The 27759-nt window shown below is 38.3% G+C and overlaps 1 protein-coding gene across 5 annotated transcripts in view; it reads left to right on the top strand.

The window, feature by feature from the left end:
- SLC25A26 (solute carrier family 25 member 26) overlaps positions 1 to 27759 on the top strand; it is a 176091-nt gene that overhangs the window by 110588 nt on the left and 37744 nt on the right. For all 5 annotated transcript variants that reach the window (XM_003940207.3, XM_074404521.1, XM_074404523.1 and 2 more), the window contains one exon: positions 18485 to 18529. In XM_003940207.3, the coding sequence (XP_003940256.1) occupies positions 18485 to 18529 (45 nt within the window). The remainder of the gene's footprint in view (positions 1 to 18484; positions 18530 to 27759) is intronic.

Below are 27759 nucleotides of genomic sequence, written 5' to 3' on the forward strand. Positions count from 1 at the left end.
GAGATGTGACCTTTTTGGTTTTTACATTGAAATTTCTTATTAAGTTGGTGGCTCTTTCAATAAATTTGTAGCTTACTGTAAAGTTCTCTGTAAATGATTTTCCATTTTGATATTTAATTTGCATGCATATACTAATTTTTATTTCACTCCTGTCAGAGTTTCTCTGTAGATTTCTTTTTAATGTGTCCTACTTAAGGACCTCTTCATTTTCTTAAAATTCTGCATCCTTCTTTTAACCAAACACATTTAGAAAGTCATTCAAATTTTATGCATGTAAGTGGTACTGAATTTGAAAAGCAAAGGATTGTTTACCTCAGGAGCAAGCTGGAGTGTGTGCCTGTTTAATAATGAAAAAAATTGTGACCAGTTTACTTTTAACTAGTTCTGTTTTTTCCCCCAGTTTCCTTACCCCCAAGAATGAATATAAGTATTAGACAAAATTGAGATGAGTTTCCATTAGGGTTTTAAAAGAAATTTTCTATTATAAAGGAATTGCCTATTTGTTACATTTTTAATATAGGAAAATTGAAAGAAGAAAGACACTAACAGACAGTAAAAGACCATTAGTGTTTTGTGGCGAATTGTTCCAGTTTTTTTTCCTCCTACTTTATTCAGTTTTACTTACTTGTTTATTTATGAGCTAGAGTCTTGCTCCATCACCCAGGCTGAATTGAGTGCAGTGGCACAATTGTAGCTCACTGTTACCTCAAACTCCAGACCTCAATCCAGCCTCCTGCCTCAAACTCCCAATGTGCTGGGATTACAGGCATCAGTTTCCCCAATTCATTTTAATACTAACATAGGTAGAGATTATAAATTAACTTTTAGATTTAAAAACTATAGTATTTTGTCTTTCCAACTGCTTTAGGATGTTTTCTCTGGGGATCTATCCCTTCATTCAGTGAATAATTACTGAGGACCTGTTACATGTCAGGTGCTGTTCTAGGGGCTTTGATTCATTAGGACGCCCTATTCCACCCCATCCTTAACTTTCTGCTTTCTTGTCATCTTTCCGTACACTCTTCACACTCGGAGCTTTCAGTAAGTTAGCCTGACAGATAGGATGCGGTTTGTGTGTGAGGGAGAGAGCGCTGTCAGAAGTGACTACAGGGTCCAGTTTGGCCTGTACAACTGAGCCTATGTAGTCACCTTTAAGATGGAGAAACTGTAGGTAGAGCAAGTGTGGGAGGAAGATTATAAGTTGAGTTTGGAGGCCGGGTGCCGATAATCCCAGTACTTTGTGGGGCTGATGGGGCAGATCACCTGAGGTTGGGAGTTTGAGACCAGCCTGACCAACATGGAGAAACCCCGTCTCTACTAAAAGTACAAAATTATCCAGGCGTGGTGGCACATGCCTGTAATCCCAGCTACTCGGGAAGCTGAGGCAGGAGAATTGCTTGAACCTGGGAGGTGGAGGTTGCAGTGAGTCGAGATCGCGCCATTGCACTTCAGCCTGGACAACAAGAGTGAAACTCAGTCTCAAAAAACAAAGTGAGTTTGGACATGTTTAGTTTAAGATAACTGTTAGACAACTTAATAGAAATGTTGAGTAGACAGGGAAAAAGAGTGATGTTCTAATTAGATGTGACAAGATGTCAGCCAGAATTTTGCACAATGATCAAGATTATTTAAATGTTGTATATGTTATATGGGTGTGTGTGTTAAATGTTATATATAATAGGAGTAGGATATATATAAAATACATGTGTTTATGTATTTCTGTGGATTCTACTTCTCTTGTAGGCCGTGTGCTTTATGCTAACTTGAACCTTGAGATGTTAGCTAACAATGAGAATATCTATATAATTGATCCTCAAATAAATAGACATATATGGGGGGGCGTTGGGGGATTGGGTAGGCATTTTTTTTTTTTGTCAGCAGAATATGGAAAGTTTTGTAAACTGTTGAAACATCCGTGCAAACTTTTGCTCATTGAAAAAGCTGTAATTTTTTTAAGCAATGCTACATCAAATATGAAACTTTCTTTTAAGAAAATTCTTTTGATACTAAAATAACCATACTCATTTGCAAGGAATCAGATCCAAGATAAACTACCAGATAAACTACCAGCCTATAGCTGTTTGTCCTTCAAGAACAGAATTCATGGGAAAATTCTCTTGGTTACTCCTTTTCTTGGGTAATGATTTGTGAGAGTTTGTGTATCTCAGTCAGAACCTTAGATTTATTATTGACATGTTATAATTTAGATAACTGTTTACATATCTGCAAACAACATCTCTTTTAAGAGAAGAGCCTTATTTAAAGTACTTATTAACTAATTTATGTGTTTATATATAACTCTGGTATATATTATGCTGTATCTAAACTCTTGGGCTTTCTAGGGCAAAAGTCATTGTATGAGAATAAGAAAAGTTCTTTTCCTTTTTCCCTTCCTCCCCTCCTTTTCCCGTGTTTCCACCAAGTTACTATTTTTTTACTCTCTTCACCAGCACTTTTAAGGAATGTTGGTTGATACTGTAAACAGTAGACATCCTTACCTGGTTTCAATTTTTTATTCATTTAAATGCTGAGTATTGGTTTGTGACATGCTTTCTTTATAAATCATGACTTCTGTCATTACTTAATACCCTTAAAAAATCCCATTTAGTCATTTTAACCTTTTAAATTGCATTTCCATGCCTATCCTTTTATTTCCATTTCCAGCATTGTTTTGTTGTTTTATGTGTTTTTCTTTTAAGCAGAATATAGATAGGCCTTTTAATGGAATAATTTAGTTTCTTCATGTATCATATAAATAGTTTTTTCTTCCCTTGTTTGCTGCATATTTTAACTTACAGTTTCTTTTATATGATTTTTGCTAGTTTGATCAATCCAAAAATTCTTGTTACTTTGGAAATTCTACTGTATATTTTCATTCCATTAATGGTGACCTTTTCTTTCCCTGTACTCAGAAACATTTGTATGCTGTTATTTAAAAATAAAACATGTGACTTTCCCCACCTACTTGTCTTGGCTGTAATAACTTCTATCTCCTGCTTACAGCCTTCCTCATTAAGGTGATAATTTTGGAATATTTTCACTTTCCTCTTGTTCTGCTTTCCCCAAACCCAACCAAGAAGCTTTGTTTGTTTGTTGAGACAGAGTCTCGCTCTGTTGCCCAGGCTGGAATGCAGTGGCCTGATCTTGGCTAACTGCAGCCTCCATCTCCCGGTCCAAGCAATTCTCCTGCCTCAGCCTCTTGAGTAGCTGGGATTACAGGCATGCGCCACCATGCCTGGCTAGTTTTTGTATTTTTGGTAAAGATGAGGGTTTTGCCACGTTGACCGGGCTGGTCTCAAACTCCTGATCTCAGGCGATCCACCTTCCTCGACTTGCCAAGTGCTGGGATTACAGGCATGAACCAATGCGCCTGGCATTCAGCCAAGTTTAGTAAGCTCCTGCTCCTGCTGTATTTAGCCCTTCTTCCAATGCTTTGATATTCCTGAGACACTTTGATATTTTCAGTTCAATCCTTAGCAGATATTACTTTGCCATACACCTATTTTGTTTCAAGTATTCTTCTTTAGAATGTATTACATGTTTCTATACAAGTAATATTACTCATTTACATTGAATTATTCACTACTGTATTTCATAAAACTAAAACACTTTTTTTTTTTTGCATTTTAACACCTCAAATTGAGAGATGCCTTATAATTGATGGTTTTCTAGAATTAGACATAAAATTATAATTTGGTAGGACTTGAATTTTCTTTTTTTCTATTTTTTGAGACTGCGTCTCACTGTGTTTCCCAGGCTGGTCTCGAACTCCTGAGCTCAAGCCATCCGCCTGCCTTGGCCTCCTAAAGTGCTAGGATTACAGGCATGAGCTGCTGTGCCCAGCCAGTGCTTGAACTTTCTTATCTATCTAGTGGAAAAGATCCAGATACATGAAACTGTGTATCTATAGAGAAAGCAGGTGCTGGTATAGTCAGGGTTTATTTCTTACTGCTCTTGTCTCTCCTGTCTTTCCCCAGAGGTCTCTGTTCTAATTCATTTGTTCTTTAATCAGAGATCTTTCTCAGGTATTTTTCTGTATGACATATGTGGGTGGTATATTTTCTGAGAATCCATACACATATTTTTTTCATGACAAGTGACAGATGTTGTGTTTGGGGATTGCTTTTTTCTCTCAGTTGTTTGTTAAAGCCATTGCTATCGCTTCCCTTGTTGTGCATGAGAAGTCTGATGCCTCTGGTTTTTTTCCTAAGTACTGTGTTCTGTCTACCTGTAAGCTTTCAACAACTTTTTCTTACAGAGTTCAGGAATTTAGTATGATATGTCAAGATCTGTATGTAGAATAACATGAGTTATTTTAATCTGCAGACTAAGATCTTTCTTTGGCCCAAGCAAATTTTCTTCTGCTTTATTACTGCCTCTCTGTTCATCTTTCTTCAGCTGGTACTGCTGTTCATCTTGTTAGATCTGTCCTCCAAGTCTCTTATCTTTTCTGTCGTCATTTCTGTTTTGTTGCTTTGAGCTCTTTTTTCCATTTGACCTTCCAGACCACAAATTTGGATCTTTGTCATGAGACATTCTTTTCTTCATTTAATCTACTATATAGTTTTCTTGGGAAACCATGGTTTTAGATGTGGGAAAGCTTCTCTCTACTATAGTTAAATCTCCCCAGCATCCCTTAATTTTCCTGACTCTTAGTGACCTTTTGCTCTCCAAGCAGCTCTGTTTGGTTTTGGGTTTATTCCCTTCATCTTGACCCCTGTCTTTCTGGATGCTCAGCCTCTTTATGTGTTGTCATGTTTCTTGGTCAGCTCATTAGGGCCCAGGTCTTATTTTGGCCTCTAATGATTCAAGGAGATGTAGATGTGCTGCCTTCCTTGTTCCCTACCCAGGTTTATCAGATCTCTATGGGCCAGGCTTTTCTTAGAACCATTCATTTATGGTCCTCGTTCTAGGGTTCCAAGAGGCTTGTCTCCAGATAGTGGCCCAGGTCCTAAAAAATAAAAAAAGTGCACACTCCAGTTCTGTCCTCTGTGCAAGCCTACAAAGAGTGCAAGCCTTCACTTCCGTTTAGCTGTCTGCAGGTCCCACGGCTATGGTCTGTTGCAGCAGACAGATTGAAAATAGTTAATGGAGACAGAAAGGTGAGTTTGTGTCTGTTTTTGGAATCTTTTGGGGCCTGGATTTTTTGTGTTTTCTTTCCCATAATAGTTGGGGATTTTTTTTCCGGACTTACCAACAGTAGGAAAAAAAGCATTTGGCATGGAAACTATATTATTGTTCTCAACTCTTTGCTTCTTTCTTTCTGAGAAGGCTGATGATACTTCCCTGTCTCTTGCAGTGTGATTTGATTTGTTGTGTCTCCTTGCCCCATAGTCAGGCTTTATGTTACGACTTGGCCAATGGAGTATATGTGAAAGCTATGTTTTATCAGCCCTGAACAGAAGCTTTTTTTGTTTCTTTTGTTTTGAGACAAAGTCTGGCTCTGTTGCTCAGGCTGGAGTGCAGTGGCATGATCTTGGCTCACTGCAACCTCCACCTCCTGGGTTCCAGTGATTCTCGTGCCTCAGCCTCCCAAGTAGTTGAGACTACAGATGTGTGCCACCATGCCTAGCTTTTGTGTGTGTGTTTTTAGTAGAGATGAGATTTTTGCCATGTTAGCCAGGCTGGTCTTGAACTCCTGGCCTTAAGTAATTCACTGGCCTCAGCCTCTCAAACTGCAGGGATTACAGGTGTGAATCACTGTGCCTGGTCCTGAGCAGAAACTTTAAGAGGTGTAGCAAGTTTCTGTCTGCCCTGTTGCTTCTGCCTTTGCCTTAAGAATAGCATGTCCCAAATATGATCTGTTTGTCATTGGATTCTGGGTAAGAAGACCCTGAGGACAAAACCCACAGCTTTGAGGGCGGCCATAGCCAACCCATAGCTAACATGTAGTATGACTGGGAAATACACATGTTATGTATGCCACTGAGATTTGAGGGTTGTATTGTTAATGCAGCAAAGCTAACAGATAAAATCTGGTTTAATTTCTTGTTTCTCCTTCTATTAGCTGATATTTATTTTTCCTACCAACTTTAAAAATCTGTACCAGAGCCTATATTCTATTTTCTGTCTCTGCTGATTTATCTCTTAATTGGCTGATGTAAATGAACTGTTGTAATTAGGATCAAACACTGATTACTTGTATTAGAGTGTTTATAAGTTATACAATGGGTTCCAACCTGTGTAACAGTAAATTGGGGGCATTGTCTTGTGGCTGTTAGTTGCCCATTTATCGAATGCCCTAAATTCTACTCCAGATTATGGTTATGGAAACATGGCTTTTCTCTAAATGAATAAAACAGATTATTTGTAGATCTCAACATCTGGACAGTAGTGCTGTTTTCTATTATCATGAAAAAGAATTAATTGGGAAAGCATTTATGGAGTGACCTTCCAGAGCTGGAAGTTCCGGGGACGTGTATATATGCATATTTATCTGGCCTGTTGGTTTAACTGATGAACAGATATAAAGAATAGGATTTATTTTTGTGTTTCATCCTTTTGTATATAATCGATGCTCACTTTTCTTTTGTCTTACTATTCTGTTCTCAAAGCACTGTTCTAGCAAATATTGTAAATTAACAGTAGTTGAGTAGAAACAGTAATATTATTCCTTGGACCATGAACCAGAAGACCTGCGTTCTCCCCTAACTCTTTCAGTCATTAACCCCTCCCTTCCCTTCCTTCCTTTGCCTTTCCTCCATTCATTGATGCAATAAATATGTGTTAATGTAATGAATATGTACTGTTATGTGAGATGCTGGATGTGATGAGAAGTAAGCTGGACACCTCCCCTGCTTGCGTTATCAAGCTTACTGCCTTCTCTGCTCCTCAGCCCCTTCTCTCTTCCGACCATACAGCAATATAAATTGGCCCATGCTGCATTACTACTAAGCCTCCTGGTTGCCCTCTTTTGTTAACAGGGCTGCTTTAAAGGTGCTTTTAATACTGGATTGTTTTGGGAAAGTTGGGGGTGTTGCAGAGAGAGGGAGGAAGGAAAGAGGGTAGATGAGTAGGCAGATGGGAAAGGAGGAAGCTAGGGAGCTGTTCACACAGGGCCTAACCACCCAACAACCCTCTTTTTATTAATATTTTTCATAATTCTTTTCTAATTGTAATTTTGCATAAATGCACAGAGGATGTATCTATAGACATCATTTGATTTGAAGATTAGATAAGAACTTTTGTTTCTGGCTAGTTTTTAAAATTTTTATTTTTTAGAATTTGGGAAACTATCAATTAGAACATCTTTGTTACCAGAAAAATTGCTCAGAAATAGGGAAAGCCTGGATAAATAAGCATATGCCTTTGTGAACAAGGGCATTTGATAGAATAGTAAGTAAAATAAAATCTGCCTTTCATTGTAGTATTTTTTGAGGCACTGGTCACTCATTTTTCCTCTCCTCTCTTTGTTGTTGGCTCAGTAAAGAGATGTTAAAATGTGATGCTGAAAGGGAGGGAAAGAGTTGGGGGTGGGAAAGACAACAGAACTGTACGCAATGATGTCATTCTCAGCTGCAGGAAAAAAAATTTTAAGGCAACCTGATTATATTTGATAAAAGGTTAAAGTTGCATGCAAATTCTAACTGAAAACAGCTGTTTCCTAACCCTGTGTAAATTCTAACATTTTGAGAGGAATTCTGGTTTTGAAATTTCTGAGTCTTAAGTACCTTCCTCAGCTACTGCCTGGCTGTTCTCTTAAACGAATTAAGTCAGTACTGCTTAACATACTGGAAATGACTGTGAAGAACCAAAAATGAACTTCTTTGTTTGCTTCTTACATACAAGAAGTTTTCAGGTTTCATGAACAAGAATCATCCTGATTGCTGAGTGACAGTTTCAAAAATTGTGGTGTGAGCCACAGTTCATTCCAGGAAGCCAATGAAAATAAATGGAACATATGTATGTGTGTGTGTATATTTAATTAGATAGTAATTGATTTTTAAAAACTTTTCAAGTGTTCCTGATTTTATTTGGAACCTCAACTAGCAAAAATGATTCCTTTTTAAAACTTTATTTTTCGATGAGGTACAACTTATATCTACTTGTGACATCATATTTTATATTTAGCTAAATCAGACATGTGTTGAAAAACCTTGTTACCATAATTGCACTGCACCCGTAATGCTTACAGACTCCTGGAAGTAGGATGAAATCTAAAAGCAAATACCGAACATTAGCTAGGGGTCATTTTTTACTCAATTTTGCATTACAGTCACTCACTTCAACTGTGAAAGCCAGTGTGATGTTGTGATTTTCATTTTGATTGATTTGTTAAACTTGATACCTAAAAGCAGATTTCTGTGTGTTCTGATATACCCAGATATTGACACTGGGCATTTTCTGAGGAAGATTGTACTGTGGAAATGTTAACACTGGGTCTTAGCCTACCATGTTAGTGTTAGGTTTGTTGAGAAGTATTTAGTCTGTATGATATAGCTAGAATTTCCTACACATTAGAAATGATTGAATAAAGAAAAATTATTTTATGAGAAAGAAAAATCGAAATAAGCCATCGATGAGGGACAGTTAAATATTTTGAAATTCTGTGCCTTAGAAAGAATGACAGATCTATTAATGTATTAATCAACATGGAAGTATCTCCAAGATATTGTTTCGGGGAAGAAAATTTTGGAACACATACCAATGTTTAAAGCAAAACAAATCCTCAGAAATTAAAACTGAAAACTAAATGTGTTGAGATAAATCAGAAGACTTATTTTGAATTGTTAATGACAGTTAACTTTGGTTGAACTTCTGTATATTAATTTTAATAACACAAATGTCATGTTTTACACATATACTTTTTTATTATGGAAAATTTCAGATGTACACAGAGTAAACAGAATTGATAATACAATGAACCATGAAGTACCCATCACCAACCTGCAAAAGCTGTCAGTATTCTGTTGTTTTTATTTCATTTATGTCTACATTCATTCTTTACCTTGACTACTATTATATTTTTTTACAGTACATTTTTAGGTAAAATTCTTATACATCTAAATACACAAATTATATATGTACACTTTTGACAAAAGTGTAATCATGTAATCCATATCCTTATGATACTGAATATTTCCCTAGTCCCAGAAGGTTCTCTCATCTCCAGTCCCATTCTGCCTACCAGTTTATTTTTGCCTTTTCTGGAATTTTATGTGAATAGAATCATACAGTCTGTACTTTTTTTGTTTCTCACCACATTTGCTCAGTATAATCTATGCAAGGGTTGTAAATGTTCCAGCAATGTATCCCTAATTGTTTTCATTGTATGACTAATATTCCTTTCTATGAATACACCACAGTTTGTTAGGCCTTCCCCTGTTGATGGATATTAGCTGTAATGATTAAAGCTGTTATGATATTCATGTATAAATCTTTTTGGGGACGCATGTTGTTGTTGCTCTTGAATCATTACCTAGGAGTAACATTTCTAGTTCAAATTAAAACCTCAGCAACCACTTTTCAGAGTTTTAAGTTCCTGCCAGCAAAGTATGAACATTGTGGTTGCCCCACATCCTCTCTGTTGTTTGATTTTGTCAATCTTTTGATTTTAGCCATTTTAGTGGATGATGGCACCTCTTTGCAGTTTTTAAAACTGTGGTAAAATTGCCGCTACCATAATCATAAAATTTGCCATTTTAAACATGTAAAATGTAAGATTCAGTATGATTAATTATGTTCACAGTGTTGTGTAAGAGTCACCGCTATCTATTTCTAAAACCTGTTTATCACTTCAGACAGAAACGTTGTCCTCATTAAGTACAGAGCTTCCTGCTGTCCCCTTCCCCCAGCCAAACTACAACTTCGAAGGCAGTTCCCTCACAAACTACAACTTCTAATGTAGCTTCTATCTCTATGAATTTTTCTATTCTAGATATTTCATATGAATATAATCATACATTATTTCTCATTTTGTGTCTGGTTTGTTTTACCTGCCACAGTGTTTTTAGGGTTAATCCATAACACGGCATGTATCAGATCTTTATTCCTTTTTATGGCTGAATAATACTCCATCCCATTGTATGTATGTACTTTATTTTATTCATTTATGTGTGGATATACTTAGATTGTTCAGCTATTGTGATTTATGCATAGAAGTGTCCGTTTATGTCTGTTTTCAATTATTTTGGCTGTATACCCAGGAGCAAAATTGCTGGGTCATAACGTCATTCTATGTTTAACTTTTTTTTTTTTTTTTTTTGAGACGGAGTTTCACTTTTGTTACCCAGGCTGGAGTGCAATGGCGCGATCTTGGCTCACTGCAACCTCCGCCTCCCGGGTTCAGGCAATTCTCCTGCCTCAGCCTCCTGAGTAGCTGGGATTACAGGCACGCACCACCATGCCCAGCTAATTTTTTGTATTTTTAGTAGAGACGGGGTTTCACCATGTTGACCAGGATGGTTTCGATCTCTTGACCTCGTGATCCACCCGCCTCGGCCTCCCAAAGTGCTGAGAGGCTTGAGCCACCGCGCCCGGCCTCTATGTTTAAGTTTTTAAGGAACCATCAAATTATTTTATCAATGGATTTTATTCATCATTACCCTCATGACTAATGATACTGAATCAGGTGCTTATGTTAGTGACCTTCCTTTGTGAAGTGCTTGTTCAAGTCTTCAGCACATTTTAAAAATCAGGTTTTCTTTTTCTTGTTGAAGTTTGAAAGTCCATTATATATGCTGAATGCAAGTCCTTTGTTAAATACACATCTTGCAAATATTTCTCTCTGTGGCTTGCCTTTTTATTAGGTATATACCTAGAGATGGAATTGCTGGATTTTATGGTAATTCTACTTCAAATTTTTTAAGGAAGAGTCATACTGTTTTCAAGTGACTGCAGCTTTGCATATCCCTTGTTCACTAACAGTGAACAGGGTATCATTTTTTTAACATCCTTGCCAGCACTTGCTCTTTTCTGTTTTTGTTGATGGTAGCCTTACTAAAGGGTGTGAGTTTATATCTCATTATGGTTTTTATTTGCATTTCCCTAATGATTATGAGGATAAATGTCTTTTTATATGCTTGTTGTCTATTTGTGTATCTTTTCTAGAGTGATGTCTATTTAAATCCTTTGCCCTTTTAAAATCTGGTGGTTTTGTTTAATTCTTTATATATTCTGGATATTAACCCCTGATCAGATACATGATTTACACATATTTTCTCTTATTCTGTAGGTTGTCTTTTTATTAATTGCATTCATTGATGTACATGTGTTTTTAATTTTGATGTGGTCCTATTTTTTTCTTTTTGCTTTTGTTGTCTGTGCTTTTTGTCATATCCAAGAAATCATTGCCAAATCTAATGTTATGAAGATTTTCCCTGTATTGTCTTCTAGGGGTTTGTGGTTTTAGGTCTTATGCTTAGTTCTTTCATCCATTTTAGTTAATTTTTATATAGGGTATGAGGTAAGGGTCCAGCTTCATTTTTTTTTCATCTGGGCATCCATTTTTCCCAATATCATTTGTTGAAAAGATTGTACTTTTGCTGTTGCGTGGTCTTGGCGCCCCTGTTGAAGATTATTTAACCATATATGTGAAGCTTTATTTCTGGGCTGTTTTATTTCATTGGTCTATATGTCTGTCTCTTTTTTTTTTTTGAGACGGAGTTTCGCTCTTGTTATCCAGGCTGGAGTGCAATGGCGTGATCTCGGCTCACTGCAACCTCCACCTCCTGGGTTCAGGCAATTCTCCTGCCTCAGCCTCCTGAGGAGTTGGGATTACAGGCACACGCCACTATGCCCAGCTAATTTTTTTTGTATTTTAGTAGAGACGGGGTTTCAACGTGTTGACCAGGATGGTCTCGATCTCTTGACCTCGTGATCCACCCGCCTCGGCCTCCCAAAGTGCTGGGATTACAGGCTTGAGCCACCGCACCTGGCCTATATGTCTGTCTTGATGCCACTGCAATACAGTTTTGTTCATTGTATCTACTTTTGAAATCAGGAAGTATGAGACCTCCAAATATCATTGGGGTTCCTTTAGGTCCATATGAATTTTGGGGGTGGATTTCGAATTTTTCTTTTTGTGCAGAGTGTGCCATTGGGATTTTTCTTAACAGTACCTTTTGATGAGCAGAAGTTTTAAAATTTGATGTAAATTAATTTTTCGAAAGTATTTTTTTTTTCTTTTGTGGTTATTGAGTCTTGTGGTCTGAGAAATTTTCTCTTACCCACACACCACCTGTTCTCACCTGTTTTCTTTTAAAAGCTTTATGGATTGAGCTTTTATCTTTAGTTCTGTGATCCAGCTCTCATTAATTTTTGTGTAGGGTTTTGAGGTTGGGGGTCGAGGCTTATTTTTATGCATGTGGATATTCAGTTGTTTTAGTGCCATTTTTTGAAAATATTGTTTATGAACACTCTCCTGCATTTCATTGTTTTGTCTATCCTTATGCCTGATTATTCTAATCACTGTTTTGATTGCAGTAGTTTTATAGTAAATCTTGAAGTCAAGTATTGTTAGTACTCCACCTTTCTTATATCTTTCAAGATTGTTTTGGTTATTTCACGTCTTTGGCATTTTCACGTAACTTTTAAAATCAGCTTTTGATACTATTGTAAATAAAATTGTTTTGTAAAGAAAAAACTTGTTGTGTTTCACTTATTTGCTGCTAGTATGTAGAAATTCTGTTGTAGGAGTGTGTGTGTGTGTGTGTGTATGTGTGTGTGTGTGTTGATTCCTTAAGATTCTCAGCAAAAACAATCATGCCATTTGTGAATAGGGATGGTTTTACTTCTTTTCAATCTTTGCTTTTTATTTCTTTTTAATTTTTATTCCTTTTTCTTGCCTGATTGCATTGATTAGGACCTTCAGCACAATGTTGAATAGAAGTGGTGGTACAAACATCCTTACCCCTTGTTCATGATCTTAAGGGAAAAGCATTTAGTCTGTCACCATTAAGAATTTTTTTTTTTTTTTGGAGACGGAGTTTCGCTCTTGTTACCCAGGCTGGAGTGCAATGGCGTGATCTCGGCTCACCGCAACCTCTGCCTCCTGGGTTCAGGCAATTCTCCTGCCTCAGCCTCCTGAGTAGCTGGGATTACAGGCACGCACCACCATGCCCAGTTGATTTTTTTGTATTTTTAGTAGAGACCGAGTTTCACCATGTTGACCAGGATGGTCTCGATCTCTTGACCTCGTGATCCGCCCGCCTCGGTCTCCCAAAGTGCTGGGATTACAGGCTTGAGCCACCGCGCCCGGCAAGAATGATATTAGCCATACATTGTTGGAGATGTTTTATCAGATTGAGGAAGTTCCCTTTTATTCTTATTTTGATGAACATTTTTATCGTAAGTCAGTGTCAGATATTTAAATAGTTTTTTAAAACAGTGAAACTTGTTTTGAGGGCTTCAGAAGTGTAGTAAATTACAGACTAATTTGACATTGCCATAATCTTCATTACAAAATAGTGTTATATATCTGGTACTCTAACATGTAAATTGATATATTAGGAGCCACTTCTGTCTGGACAAAATTACTGTGATGATTCTGTAGAATGCTGGAAAAGAAGATCTAATCATCACCTTCAGTGATAACATTTTTGACTAATATACTGAGTTGTGTTTGGAGATACTCCTCATACCCCTGCCCTTGAAATCTGAAAGATTTACTTAAGAATCAAACTGCTCATACTCATCTCCTTTTCTCTATTAGGTTCTGTTACTCACATATCCATTTTTTGTTTTCTTTGGAAAGATGCTTTAGAAATGTTAGCATGTCCTTATTAACCTAAAGAGTGATTCACTTTCCATTTTCCTCCTTTTAGGTTAATTTCTTTTATTGGGTATATGTTCTTTTCCTTATATACGGTGTAAATAAATGAACTGTAGTCATTAAATTTAAAAAATCAGAATGTATTTACTATTGGAATTCTTTCCTGCTGTGTTCAATCCTAGCAGACTGGCTTTGAATGGTTTTCACTTTTGTTGTTTTTTTAGGAATGATTATCATTTTGGGACAAGGAGTCTTTAGGTCTTCAACTTCATTTGTCCTTGGTTACTTCCGGGGTTGAATTGGAAAAGGTTCAGAGTAGAATGGCTTTGTTATTGGTGGGACAGTAAAATGGAAAACCCTAAATTAAGCACTGGAATTTGGAAACTGTCATGCAAGAAAAAGGAGACCCTTCTGTGAATCACTTGTAGATTTCTTGAAAATTGTAATGGGCCAGTCCTTGGATCCACTCTGCTATACATGGCAAGCCTACCAGTTCCATGGTGTTCTTCAGCTGGAGTTTCTGTGATTTCTTTTAAATCTGGTGCTAGAGAGATTTCGGTTATTTCTGCCAATTATGAAAGCTTTTACAGCTTTTTAAATGGACTTTCTTGTTCCTTAGGCTTCCTAGATCACACATGGTGGCATTGTGTTCATTGCAGCTTACAGTCAAGTCTTATTTTTTAAAAATATATTGCTATTGTAATTGTTTTATTGAAAAATAGAATGGTAGAGCTAAATGATAACTTAGAAATCATATCTTCATATTTTTTCACTTGTATTATAAATGACTTTGCTACTTATTAAAGGACCATTAGGTTACATTTAAGATCACAGGATTAGAAGCATTGATTGGCTTCAAAAATAATTCTAGTCCTATACTTTGTGAAAGGTAAAGTGGGCTCATAATGTAATTTTGTGCATTATTAGTGATGCCTATTGTGCCCTTCCTGTTTACCACACCCAGATTTCATTTTATCTTATCCCTATTTCACCTAGAATCCTCAGATGCACTCTTGTATAGAATTATTGCTCTGTTTATTACTAAATGGAACCCATGTTGAATTTTAGCAGGTTTTCCCTCCTCCATCTGTGTCTTTGATGGTAGCTGGGTTTACTGCCGCTCACTTATTAGTGCCCTGGGTCTTAACAACCTTATTCAAACAAAACGTCTTAAATGGAGGTATTAAACGGGTCACAACAGTGAGCCATTTTCTAACTTTTGGTGCAATAAAATGGGTATGTTGTGTTTTGGAATATAAGACCTCTGAGTGCAGCTATTCATTTTCTTCATCTATAAAACATTTTAGAACAACAGCCTACATCTGTTTGGGGTATAAAATTCCACGTTTTGAAGAAACATCGCTATTATGTAACTTCAAGCCAGACGCGGGCAGGGAGCTAACGTTCTGATGGGCCCACGTTCTGTAGAGGTTGGGAGTAGTGTTTGTTTTAGCTATGGAGCTGTATTTGCTGGCAGCCCATCTTTCACATGTGTGGAACACATTTTCATTATTGTTTCTTCATAGTGTAAATGACAACAAGTGTGTGATACAATTTTGACTTGAAGAATATTTGAAAAATTTTTACACATCAGGAATTTATGAGGAATAGTTCACTACTAGAAGTCAGAAGCACATTTAATTATTTAGGCATTTATAGCATATTTAATTACTTTAGACTGTCAATTTCTTTTAGAAAGTAAAGCTGGGATTTACTGTCAGCTCCCCTTTTAAAATAAATACCCTGTGGAATAGTATTGCCATTGCAAATGTGTTATTTTAAAATTATTTCTTTAAACTGAAGGAACAGCTCAATGAATAACTTTCAGTGGAATAAATGGGCAAAATGTTTAATGATAGAATTCAAAATCTAAAGTATTAAGTACCAAATAAGTGCAGATAACATTCAGTGCAATTTGTAGGTGATTTTAATTGAGAAGTAAATGATGCCAAGGTGGATTATTACAGTAAATTTTAAAGCTTTTTTTATCTTACAAGTGTGAAATATTTACCTTCTTATTAAAATGTTATGTATTTGTTTTTGAGAGGGGAGAATACAAAGAAGAAAATTAAAGTGATCCATAATCATACTACCTGTTAGTCTTGTGGGACATATGTTACTACGTATTGTAAACTTTAAAAAAATGCAGAAAAGCTTTTGGAAACCTATTACATTGTTAAGTTTTTGTTTTGATAATTAATTGGAAATGCAATCCTTGAGTTTCAGAATGGATAGTGTCAGATGCTTTTATGTTTTTGTGACGATAAAAAACTAAATTTGCCGGGCGCGGTGGCTCAAGCCTGTAATCCCAGCACTTTGGGAGGCCGAGGCGGGTGGATCACAAGGTCGAGAGATCGAGACCATCCTGGTCAACATGGTGAAACCCCGTCTCTACTAAAAATACAAAAAATTAGCTGGGCACGGTGGTGCGTGCCTGTAATCCCAGCTACTCGGGAGGCTGAGGCAGGAGAATTGCCTGAACCCAGGAGGCGGAGGTTGCGGTGAGCCGAGATCGCGCCATTGCACTCCAGCCTGGGTAACAAGAGCGAAACTCCGTCTCAAAAAAAAAAAAAAAAAAAAAAAAAAAAAAAAAAAAAAAAAAAAAAAAAAAACTAAATTTAACTACTCTTATGGAAGTTTGATATTCAGGGTGAGCTGGCTGCCTGTTTATGATGATAACAGACTTCTCTGAGATTGTAGCTTGTCAAATTAGTCCAGGCTGATGACGTTGATCTTTTTTCTCATTTACATTTCCTTCCTGAATGGTAGACAGATGATTTTCTTTCTGTGGTCACTGTTTGTCAAACTTGGGGCCATCAATTGCTGTAGCTGAGTAGGACAGATGATGCTACTCTTTAAATTTCTAATTAAATATATTTTATAAAATGCCCTCAATTCAGATGGTGAATACCCATTAATTCCTCCATAATTGGGACATGACTCCCACGCCCACCCACCCACATATAGTAATAGTGATAATGTTCAGAGTCCACATTTACTTTTCCCTTGCAGCTGGGCTGCCTGTGGAATGCCAGTACTGGGCCCGTGGCACGTGTGTGCTGTTGGGCATCACTGCCACCAGCACCCGCTTCCCAGGCTATGCCTGGACATCACTTCAGCTGCTGGGTGGAGTCCACTGGTGTTTAGACATTTTTATTGTAGGAAATGTGAGATGGGTTTCTAAGTTTGAATTTCAGAAAATTTAATTAATAACAAATAGATTGTACTGTGAATTTATATGCAGATAACTTAGATGTCTCCTGGGGATAGTGATAGTTAGACAAGACTAGTCAGATTGTCGGGGCTTCTTACCTCCTAGCTGCCTTTAGGCAAGTTACACGGTGTGTTTGAACCTCAGTCTCATCAACTATAAATCAAGGAAGTAATACTACCTGTCAGCGTTAGCTGTGAGGATTCAGTGAAATGAAACTTACGAAGTACTTATTAGCAGAGTACCCAGGCACATGAAAAGTGTTGGTGGTTCTAGCCTTTGTTGTTAGACAGCTGATTGTAAATACTGAACTCTAAGTGTGGTGATTCCCTTGACCACTCACGCTCATTACTACAGATGACTTTCCTCCCTAGCTGTGCCTGGGACTTGATCGGTGCTCAGACCCACGTCCCCCTGTGTTTTGTTAGACCTTCTCCACCTCCCCTAGCATCGACTGACTTGGTGGTCCTCCCCTGGGGGGCGCAGGCTTCCCACTCCCACACTGGCTGCTCTGTTCCTAGAGTCCTGTTTTTCAGGTTGGAGTCTTGCAAGTGGCTCTGTTTGTTTCTTCTTTCTTCCTTGCCTCTTTTTGCCCTCCACCTACCCTTGCTCTCTCTCTAGCGTCCTCCTCACTCTTCTCCCTCTCCTTTCCTTCTCTGCCCCCTGTCTTCAGCGCCCCCACTCTCTGTGCCCCATCCTCTGCCTCCCTGCTTTCTTCCCCTCCTTCCTGCTTCCTTTTTACCCCCTTTTTCCTCTCTCCACTCTCTTTCCTTTTCTTCTACTCCTTTGTCTCTCCCCTTCTCTTTCTGCTCCTCCTTTCCTCTCTGTTGTCTCCCCATTCCTCTAACGCTTCTTCCCCCATCTCCCCTTACCTTCCTTTTTCCTCCGTGTTTCTTTTAAATGCTAACACTTTGACTGCTAAGAAGTACACAGCCTTGGCTCTTAAGCACAAAAATGTCAAGTCCTAAAGTTTTTTTATTACGGTGGGAAATACTTATTTTGTCATTTCGGTAGCTAGACTCTCGTGCTTCTCTTTCCATTTCAAAAGGGCTTCACAACATCATTTTATGTCCTTTGGGCTCAAAAAGTTAGAATATCACCAGGCTCAGTGGCTCACGCCTGTAATCCCAGCACTTTCGGAGGCCAAGTCAGGTGGATTGCTTGAGCCCACGCATTTCAGACCAACCCAGGCAACATGGTGAAACCTCATCTCTAAAAAAGAAAAAAAAGTTATCTGATTGTGGTGGCATGTGCCTGTAGTCTCAGCTGCTCTGGTAGCTGAGGTGGGAAAATCTTGTGAGTCTGGGAAGTCGAGGGTGGTGATCGTGGCACTGCACTGGTGATAGAGCCTGGGTGATAGAGCAAGACTTCATCTTAATCAAAAAAGAAAATCCACAGACTACAGTTTAACTCTTTTTGTATACTATACCTGTGAATTTGTTTGATACTAGCTTTGTTATAAAGTTAAAATGAAATAATAATAATTATAGGCTCATACAGTCATAAGGCAAGCTTGGCTCTTTCTTACCTAATTTATTTGATTTTTTTCTCTCTCTTTTCAGATTCCTTTTTCTTTGGTCCAGTTTCCTTTATGGGAGTCCTTAAAAGTAAGTTTCTCAATCTGCACATAAAATTTATCTCTAACTATAATATAGCTAATAGTTTGAGTGTGGAAGAGTAGAGCATAATGTTGACTAGAAGTTTAATAAGTCAAATCTATTAGCAGTTGAAAATACATTTTATGTGTGATTTACTTGCCATTTCAGTCTTTTAAACTTGTTCAGGTGGCTGTGGTCTGAGGAAGTAGGCATAGCAGGGGGCACTGACACTTATAGATATTAAGAAAAAAAAACTTAGCTGTACTTTTTTTCTATATTGCCATTTTGGAGTTTCTGAGCATACTCAGTTAAATTTCATTTTGCTTCTGTGTGTGTGTGTGTGTGTGTGTGTGTGTGTGTGTGTGTGTGTAGAAGTTAAAGAGTTAGAGTGAGGGTAAATGGATGAGGAAAAATGCAAAGCCTTGAATACATGAAGACTGAGAAGGCCCAGTTTCCCCCACACTCTATATAAGGAGCACTTGGGTCAGGAGCAGCAGGGTCTCAGAGCTCTGACTGTCCCTTCCATCTTGGCTGCTCACTCCAGCCAGGACTAGATGCCCCCAGAGGGAAGAAGCAGAGTATGGTGAATTGTGAGTCAACCCTAGAGAAGGTCAGTGAGCTGTTTAAAAAAAAACACACACACACAAATTTTAACCATGAAGGACATGGACATGGGCAAATATTTCATGACAAAAATATCAAAAGCAATTGCAAGTGAAGCAAAAATTGACCAATGGGATCCAATTAAACTAAAGAGCTTCTCTGCACAGCAAAAGAAACTGTCATCAGAACGTTCAGACAACCTACAGAATGGGAGGAAATTTTTGCAACCTATTCATCTGACAAAGGTCTAATATCCAGAGTCCACAAGGAAATTAAACAGATTTACAAGAAAACAAGCAGCCACATTAAAACGTGAGCAAAGGACATCAACAGACACTTTTCAAGAGAAGACTTTCATGCCGCCAACAAATATGAAAAAAACCTCAACATCACTAATCGTTAGAAAAATGCAAATCAAAACCACAGTGAGATACCATCTCATGCTTTAATAATCACAATGGTGATTATTAAAAAGTCAAGAAACAACACATGCCGATGAGGCTTTGGAGAAAAAGGAATGCTTTTACACTGTTGGTGGGACTGTAAATTAGTTCAACCGTTGTGGAAGACAGTATAGTGATTTCTTGAAGACCTAGAACCAGAAATACCATTTGACCCAGCATCCCCTTTATTGGGTATGTACCCAAAGGAATATAAATCATTGTTATAAAGATAAATGTGTATGTTCATTACAGCACTGTTCACCATAGCAAAGACATTGCATTAACCCAGGTCCCATCAATGATAGACTGGATAAAGAAAATGTGGCATATACACACCATGGAATACCATACACCCATAAAAAAGGAATAAGATCATGTCCTTTGCAGGGACATGGATGGAGCTGGAAGCCATTGTCCTCAGCAGACTAATGCAGGAACTTGAAAAGCAAACACTGCATGTTCTCACTTATAAGGGGTAGCTAAACAATGAGAACATGGACAGAGGGAGAAGAAAAACATGCAGCGACTGGAGCCTATTGTGGGTTGCGTGGAGAAGGAGAGCATCAGGAAAAATAACTAATGCTCGCTGGGCTTCATACTTATGGGTTGACAGATGGAGCAAACCACCATGACACACATTTACCTGTGTAATGAACCCGCACATCCTGCACACATACTCTGGAACTAAAACCAAACAAAAAAAGCCTGTATTTAAAACATGCAGAGATGTTGCATTGGTTTTTCACCTTCTCGTGCAGTGATAATGAAAACTTTGGCAGTGATATGAATTGTGTGGGTCTTTGTCAGCATTTTAAAGACCATAATAAAGAAGAAGATAGTAGAGGGCATCTTACATGGTAAGAGTCTTATTTTGTAAGACCTCAATGTTATTTGAGTATGTGTGCACACACATAAATATCTGTACTGGGTTGCAATGTAAAATGTATTTCTCGTTGTGGATAATGGTCCAAAAACTTTGAACACCCCTTTTCAAGTGAAAATGGCTCATAAATGACCAGGCTGTAAAATACCTAGGTAGGCATTAGCTAATACAAAAATGAAGGAATTACTCTCATAATTTTATAGATTTACTAGGCTTGGAGTGCTCATACAAAATGTCTTTCAAAGAATATCATAAAAATTATTTAGACCTGGAAATAAATTCTGTCCAGGTTATATACTAAAGGATACTAAATTAAGAAAAAACTTTACTCTGTTACAGAGTAAATTATGGGATATAAAGTAGCGAGAAGTATTTCTTATAAGTGATCTGATTTTAAGGAGTAGTGCTCATTTAATACAGGTTTTTGGGTATTCCGTTTTGTTTGTTTTGCCGTTTCCTATGTGGTGTGTGGTGAAAATAGAGTTCTCGGACAGCATTTCAGGGTATGATGTAACAGCTATCCAATGAGAAGGTCACATTCCATTAGCATAACAGCTCTCCTTTTCAGTGTGTGACAAAAGAACAATGAAGCCAACAGCTGTCCAGCAAACAAGACTGACTTTATTAGTGTCTCAATAACCAGCATTCACACAGCTTCTGCATACTCTAACATCCTTTTGCCCTGCAAAGGAATGTTTTGAGGCCCAAAGAAGGAAAAAGCATAGTGTTTGTTTCTTTTCAATATTAAGGACATTTGTAGAATTCTGGCTAGTTAAGAAATGTCCAGAATTTTTCAGAGTAATCATAGATGACAATGCTATGATTTAAAAATTCTCTTTGAGCAAATGTTAAGATGCTGCAATGGTTTTTTTTTTTTTTTTCCTGTCAAGTCTGGTTGCTTGAGGAATATATAACATGATAAAATTCATCCTTTATACAGGCAGATTTTTACGAGTTTCGATAAATGTTTACAACCACCACCATAACCAAAATAGAGAATTTCCATCAACCCAGAAAGTTTCCTCATGCCATATTGTAGTCATACCCTTCCTGCACCCACAGCCTCTGTGACCCACTATTCTGTAGTCTTCTCTTTTCCAGAACATTCTAGAAATAGGTACAGAGTACTATTATATCATCTTGTGCCTTGCTGCTTTTACTTAATGTAATACTTTGGAGATTCATTCATGTTGTTGCTTGTACCAGTAGTTTTCTTCTGTTGCTTTGTAGTATTCCATATGTGTATGGATATGCTACAGTTTGCTTATACGCTAGTGTATATACATTTGAGTTGTTTTCCAGTTTTTGATAATTATAAATAAAGCTGCTAGAAATACTTGCATATAATATTGGTATGGATATAGGTTTTTTGTTTTTTTTTTTTTTTTTTTTTTTTGAGATGGAGTTTCGCTCTTGTTACCCAGGCTGGAGTGCAATGGCGCGATCTCGGCTCACCGCAACCTCCACCTTCTGGGTTCAGGCAATTCTCCTGCCTCAGCCTCCTGAGTAGCTGGGATTACAGGCACGCACCACCATGCCCAGCTAATTTTTTGTATTTTTAGTAGAGACGGGGTTTCACCATGTTGACCAGGATGGTCTCGATCTCTTGACCTCATGATCCACCCGCCTCGGCCTCCCAAAGTGCTGGGATTACAGGCTTGAGCCACCGTGCCCGGCGGATATAGGTTTTTATTTCTCTAGGTAAGAGGCCAAGAGTAGCATTCCTGGGCCATAAAGAAGGTATATGCTTAATTTTATAAGAAATTGAAACTGTCTAGGTGTTTTCCTAAGTGTTTGTACCATTTTGCATTCCCACCAACAATGTATGAGAGTTCTAGTTGGTCTACATCCGTGTCATTTCTTGTCACTATCAGATTAAATTTTTTTCCAGCCATTCTAGTATCTGTGAACTGGTATCTCATTGGGGTTTTAATTTGCAGTTCCCTCGTGACTAAATAATGTCGAGCCTCTTTTCATATAATAGTTTTTAAACATCTGAATGTACAATCACAATGCTTTTGTAGAAGTAGACAGTTCTTGGAACTTTAAAAATTTTTGTGTTTACAATTTTATCAATTTACACTTACTTTTCCAGCCATGGAGATTATATTATATGAGAAGATTTCTCCACTGTGTTTATGTATATATGGAAATACTACTATTTAGGAAATTTTTTCTTAGCCAAGACTAGAAGATGGCATACACGTGGCACTGCAGGGAGTGAGGGGCTGGAGGTGGCGGCGGCTACTGTTTCCTTAAACTCAGCTCTGTCTAAAATCAAAATCATCATCTTTCTTTAAAATTATGTCTTCCTGCTGTCTCCCATTTCTATTAATCAGTATTCTCCTGGCCACCTGGTCTCAAGTCTCAGATTAAAATTTGATTCCCTTGTTTCTCTTTCTCGGTATCACATTACTCACCAAGTTCTGTTGACTTGACTGTTGAGAATCGGTGGCCACATTTTACCTGGTTCTTAGTACCTTATCCTTGCCCACATCCTAGTAGGTTCTCTGCTTTCTCATCCATTCTACATTTTGAATGTGTGTGATCTTCCTTAAACTTCTCTTTCAGTAACACTCAGGTTCTCAGGAACATGAAGTTGTGGGCACTCAAGGTTCTCCACACCATGTCTTTGACCGTCTCTACCCTGTACTCTCTGTGTGTGTGTGTGTGTGTGTGCGCGCGCGCGTGTGCGCACGTGCGCGGAATCTTTCCCCTCCAGCCAGCATAGCCTCCTTACTGCCTCTAAATATGTTCCCCCTTCCCTGTTATCTGACTCCTTTCTGAAACACATTTCTAAAGGTCCAAAAGTGATGCGTCATTCAAAGCTCAGTTCAGTGTTTGAGCTCCTGCTTGAAGTCTTCTAATCGAGGCCTTGGAGATTTGTCCTTACTTACTGGAGATTTGTCTATGTCACTGACTCGTATTTAATCACACGCTCTTTTGTGTTTAAAACATCTTCGGTGTTCAGATAAGGCCTTAACCCCTTCCATTTACTTATAAATGACACCTGCTGTCATTGAGCCTCTGCTGCCTGTCCACTCTGTCTGGACATTGTTGCATTTCACAAGAATGCAAAAATGAGTAAGAAATGGCTTAATGCCCTTGAGCTGAGAGTCCATCAGAGCATCACACAACTCACTGATAAGTTAAATGTAGTGTGTCTCTAATTGCAGAATACTCACTCGTTACTACACTACATCATTGCCTTTGTTTTTTTTTTTTTTATAATGCAGATGCTTACCAAAACGTATTTTAGATGAAAGAGGACAAGATGCCAGAAAGAGATGGGGAAGCAAAAACGGTAGATTATCATGTCCACAGCGTTAGAGAAGATAATTTTCCTTGAAGATTTGTATTTACTTTAGAACTTTGTGACAGCCCAACAAGAGAAGCACAATAGATTTCATGGTTTTTTTTACCTGACAGAGCTGCAGCTTGTAATTTTACCTTACTCCTTGGCTTTGGATGCCATCTTTAAACCAACTTGCATGTGTATGACTCCATGGCAAGCCCCCTCCTCTGAGTGGCAGCCTCAGATGACCAGCTGCCTAGTTGATATTCTCACTCAGGATGTCTCTGGGTGGCCAGATCAGAACAGAACTGTCACTTTTTATTTGCCTTCTTCCCAATCTGTTCCTTCCTAGTTGTCCGCTTCTCAGTAAATAGCACAGTTGTCTGATGCTTGCTCAAATAGAAACTTAAGAATGATTCCAGAGTTCTGTTCTTTCCTCCCTCATCATGTAGCCCATCAACAAGGTCACTGTTGTAGTTCAAGCCTCTAACTCACTTCTTGTTTGAATTGCCACACTGGCCTCTCAAATGGTCTTCCTCATTTCATTCAGGCTTCCCCAAAATATCTTCTTCACCCAGCAGCCAGAGTGATCTCTTAAAGAAATGAATGAGGTCAGGCACAGTGTCTCATGCCTGTAATCCCAGCACTTTGGGAGGCTTAGGCTGGAAGATCACCTGAGCCCAAGAGTTCGAGACCAGCTTGGGCAACGTAGACTCCATCTCTACAAAATTTCTTAATAAAAATTATCTGCTAGTAGTGGTGCACACCTGTTGTCCCAACTCCATGGGAGGCTGAGGTGGGAGACTCACTTGAGCTCACAACCTGGGCGACAGAGTGAGACCCTGTCTCTTCAAAAAAATAAAATAAGAAAAAGAATGAAATTAGGTCGTACCACTCTCTGCTAAAACCTGGCTGTGGCATCCCTTTAAAAAAAGAATAAACCTAGAGCTTAAGACCCGGCTGTCGCAGCCCTGTGTAATCTGGCCTCCGTCTGCCTTATCAGCCTTACCCCGTGCCACCCACCCACTGTGCCCAGCCATGCTGCAGATGCACCAGGGTCCTTACATTTGTAAATCTCCCTGCTAGAAATATTCTTTCTTCCTTCATTCTATATATTTCATTTTTTTAGGTGTGTGATAATTTTTTAATTCTAATTTTTTCCTGTTTTAAAAATTGACAAATAATATCTGTATATTTCTGGTGTACAGCATGATGTTTTGTAATATATAAATAGTGTATACATCTTTATCGAGTATCTACTGTGTGCCAGCCATTTTCCAAGGTCTGGGGATAGTGATGAAGAGGACTGACACAAATAACTGTCCCCATGGAGCGTTCATCCTAGCTCTCCCTAGGCCTCTCTCATATCCCCTTCCCCATTCCTCTCTCATGTCTCCTCTTTCCCCATTCCTCAGGCCTTAGGATCACATGTCACCTCAGAGACACATCCTTCCCTTCCTTCCTCCTCTGTAATCATAACACCTGTTTATTTCCTTACTAGTGTTTTAATGACTTAGTTTATTTAGTTAAGCACTTACATCACCCGAATGATTATTCACAGCATCAGTGGTGTGATGAACAGATACTGTGTGCCAGGCTCTGGGCTAAGCATGATGCATTCATTAATATCTTCTTCACATCACACAAAACCCAGAGAGGTTAGCCTTGCTGTTATCCCCTTAAAACCAGGGAAGCAGGGCTCGATAAGGTTGTCTCTGCCATAGTAGCCTGAGCACCTTGTACTGTGTGCTGCGTAGCAGACGGGGACTCAGGTTACCAGGTGATTTTTTAGTGATGGTAACAGCCACAATAAAAGCAACAACAGCGCACATTTTTCAAAGCTACAACACGCCAGGCAGTGTAGTAACCACTTTCCACAGATCTTCACCTCTTCATCTCTATGACAGTCCTTTGAGGTAGGTGCTGGCCTGGTCTTTGTTCTGTAGATATGAAAATGGAAGGAGAGTTTGAATGCCTTGCCCAAGGCCACAGGAATACTAATGGGCACAGTCAGGATTTGAACTCGAGTTGCGGTCTAACTCCAGGCTTGATATTCTTAATCACTTTACATGTAATTATTTACACCACACATGATGTCTTTCATAATGTTTTTGCAGTTTCGTAAACCGAAAGTTGATAAAAAGTTGAGGTCATATTAATAGCTCATTGAAGGCATTTCTGTCAATTACGTTGATTCCTTAACTTGATGACATGTAGCTTAGAAAGCCTGGCCAGCATGTTTCTTAGACCACGTCTCCCAAACATCCCTTGCATCTGCTGAGCTTGGGCAAGGATTAAACTGTGCTTACTTGAGTCAGTTCTCAGAGACCATCACGGAGAGCACAGATCAGTTCAAGTAATGAGTTCAGCCAGAACTGCATTTTCCACGTGCTTGTGTTGAACCCCCACAGGACGTTCTTATTGGAGGAAGAAACTATGTCTTCTGTTTATTCTTTATGGTTCTGTCTTTTACACAGCAGGTGTTTATGTAACTATTTGCTAATTGTTTGAAGGTTAGCATTCTTTTTCAAGTTCAGTGCAAAGTTGGATAACTTATTTACATTAACTGTTTTATTTATGCATTCCTTTAGAGGTATGTTCCCAGCCATTAAAGAGTTTTCCCTTTTTAACCATACAGGTTTTTCCTTACCAAGCTTTAAGTCAAAGGTAAGCATATTATGAAAGGATATGATAAAATTTCCTGTGAGAATGTCATTTTTTTCTATTGTCTTAGTGTGAGACATCAGTTAATAGTGCAGGGTGGAAACTGTTAAGAATACTGTCAGGTCCAAATGGTTTTGCTTACAGCTACAGGGTGTTACTAAAGCAATAGCTAGATGAGATGTAATCTTTAAGCTAACAGTATTCAAAGCAAAATGAAAATAAAATCAGTTTGGTTTGGTAAGATAGCAACATTATGCTAATGCTTTTCTAAGATGAAATCATAGCTTTGTAAAAGAAATCAGGGACCAATACATTTTCGCTTCACTTATAGTAATAGTTCAATGTGTATAATGATTACTTAGATCTCTCTTTTTTGTTTTATAAATATTTTAAATGTGCAGCACTATATAAAAACTATTTTCAAGTTTAAGAGTAAATAACGCCGGGTGCAGTGGCTCAAGCCTGTAATCCCAGCAGTTTGGGAGGCCGAGGCGAGTGGATCACAAGGTCAAGAGATTGAGACCATCCTGGTCAACATGGTGAAACCCCGTCTCTACTAAAATACAAAAAAAAAAATTAGCTGGGCATGGTGGCGTGTGCCTGTAATCCCGGTTACTCAGGAGGCTGAGGCAGGAGAATTGCCTGAACCCAGAAGGCGGAGGTTGCAGTAAGCCGAGATCGCGCCATTGCACTCCAGCCTGGGTAACAAGAGAGCAAAACTCCATCTCAAAAAAAAGAGTAAATAACATTTTTTTCTTGTTGATTCTTGTTTTAATAATAGTTAAAATGTTTACCATCACCCTACCCACAACAAATTTCTCTGATACTTTTAGTGGTATGAAGAAGGTAAGAATTAGTAGATGCTCAGTGCTCAGGGTCTGCAGTTAACACCATTTCATGAGAGAATGGGAGAATCTGGTGTCTTCATAGACATGTTTGCTTAGAACATAGTTTCCAGTAAAAACATCATGAAGATTGAAAGGGAGTGGCGAAAGACTGAAAATGCCTTTGTATCTGATTTTTACCACGCTAAGCTAGTATTAAAAATTAAGTATAACTTGTCAATATGAAAGAAACTACCAGAAAATAAGAACAAAGTACATTTTAGTCCAGGCACAGTAGCTCACTCCTGTAATCCCATCACTTCGGGAGGCTGAGGGTGGGCAGATCACTTGAGGTCAGGAGTTCGAGACCAGCCTGGTCAGCATGGTGAAAATGCATCTCCACAAAAAAGACCAAAATTAGTGGGATGTGGTGGTGTGGGCCTATAATCTCAGCTACTTGGGAACCTGAGATGGGAGGATTGCTAGAACCCAGGAGGCAGAGGTTGCATTGAGCCAAGATTGTGCCA

The sequence above is a fragment of the Saimiri boliviensis genome, chromosome 8, assembly GCF_048565385.1.
Source record: "Saimiri boliviensis isolate mSaiBol1 chromosome 8, mSaiBol1.pri, whole genome shotgun sequence".
Lineage (NCBI taxonomy): Eukaryota > Metazoa > Chordata > Mammalia > Primates > Cebidae > Saimiri > Saimiri boliviensis.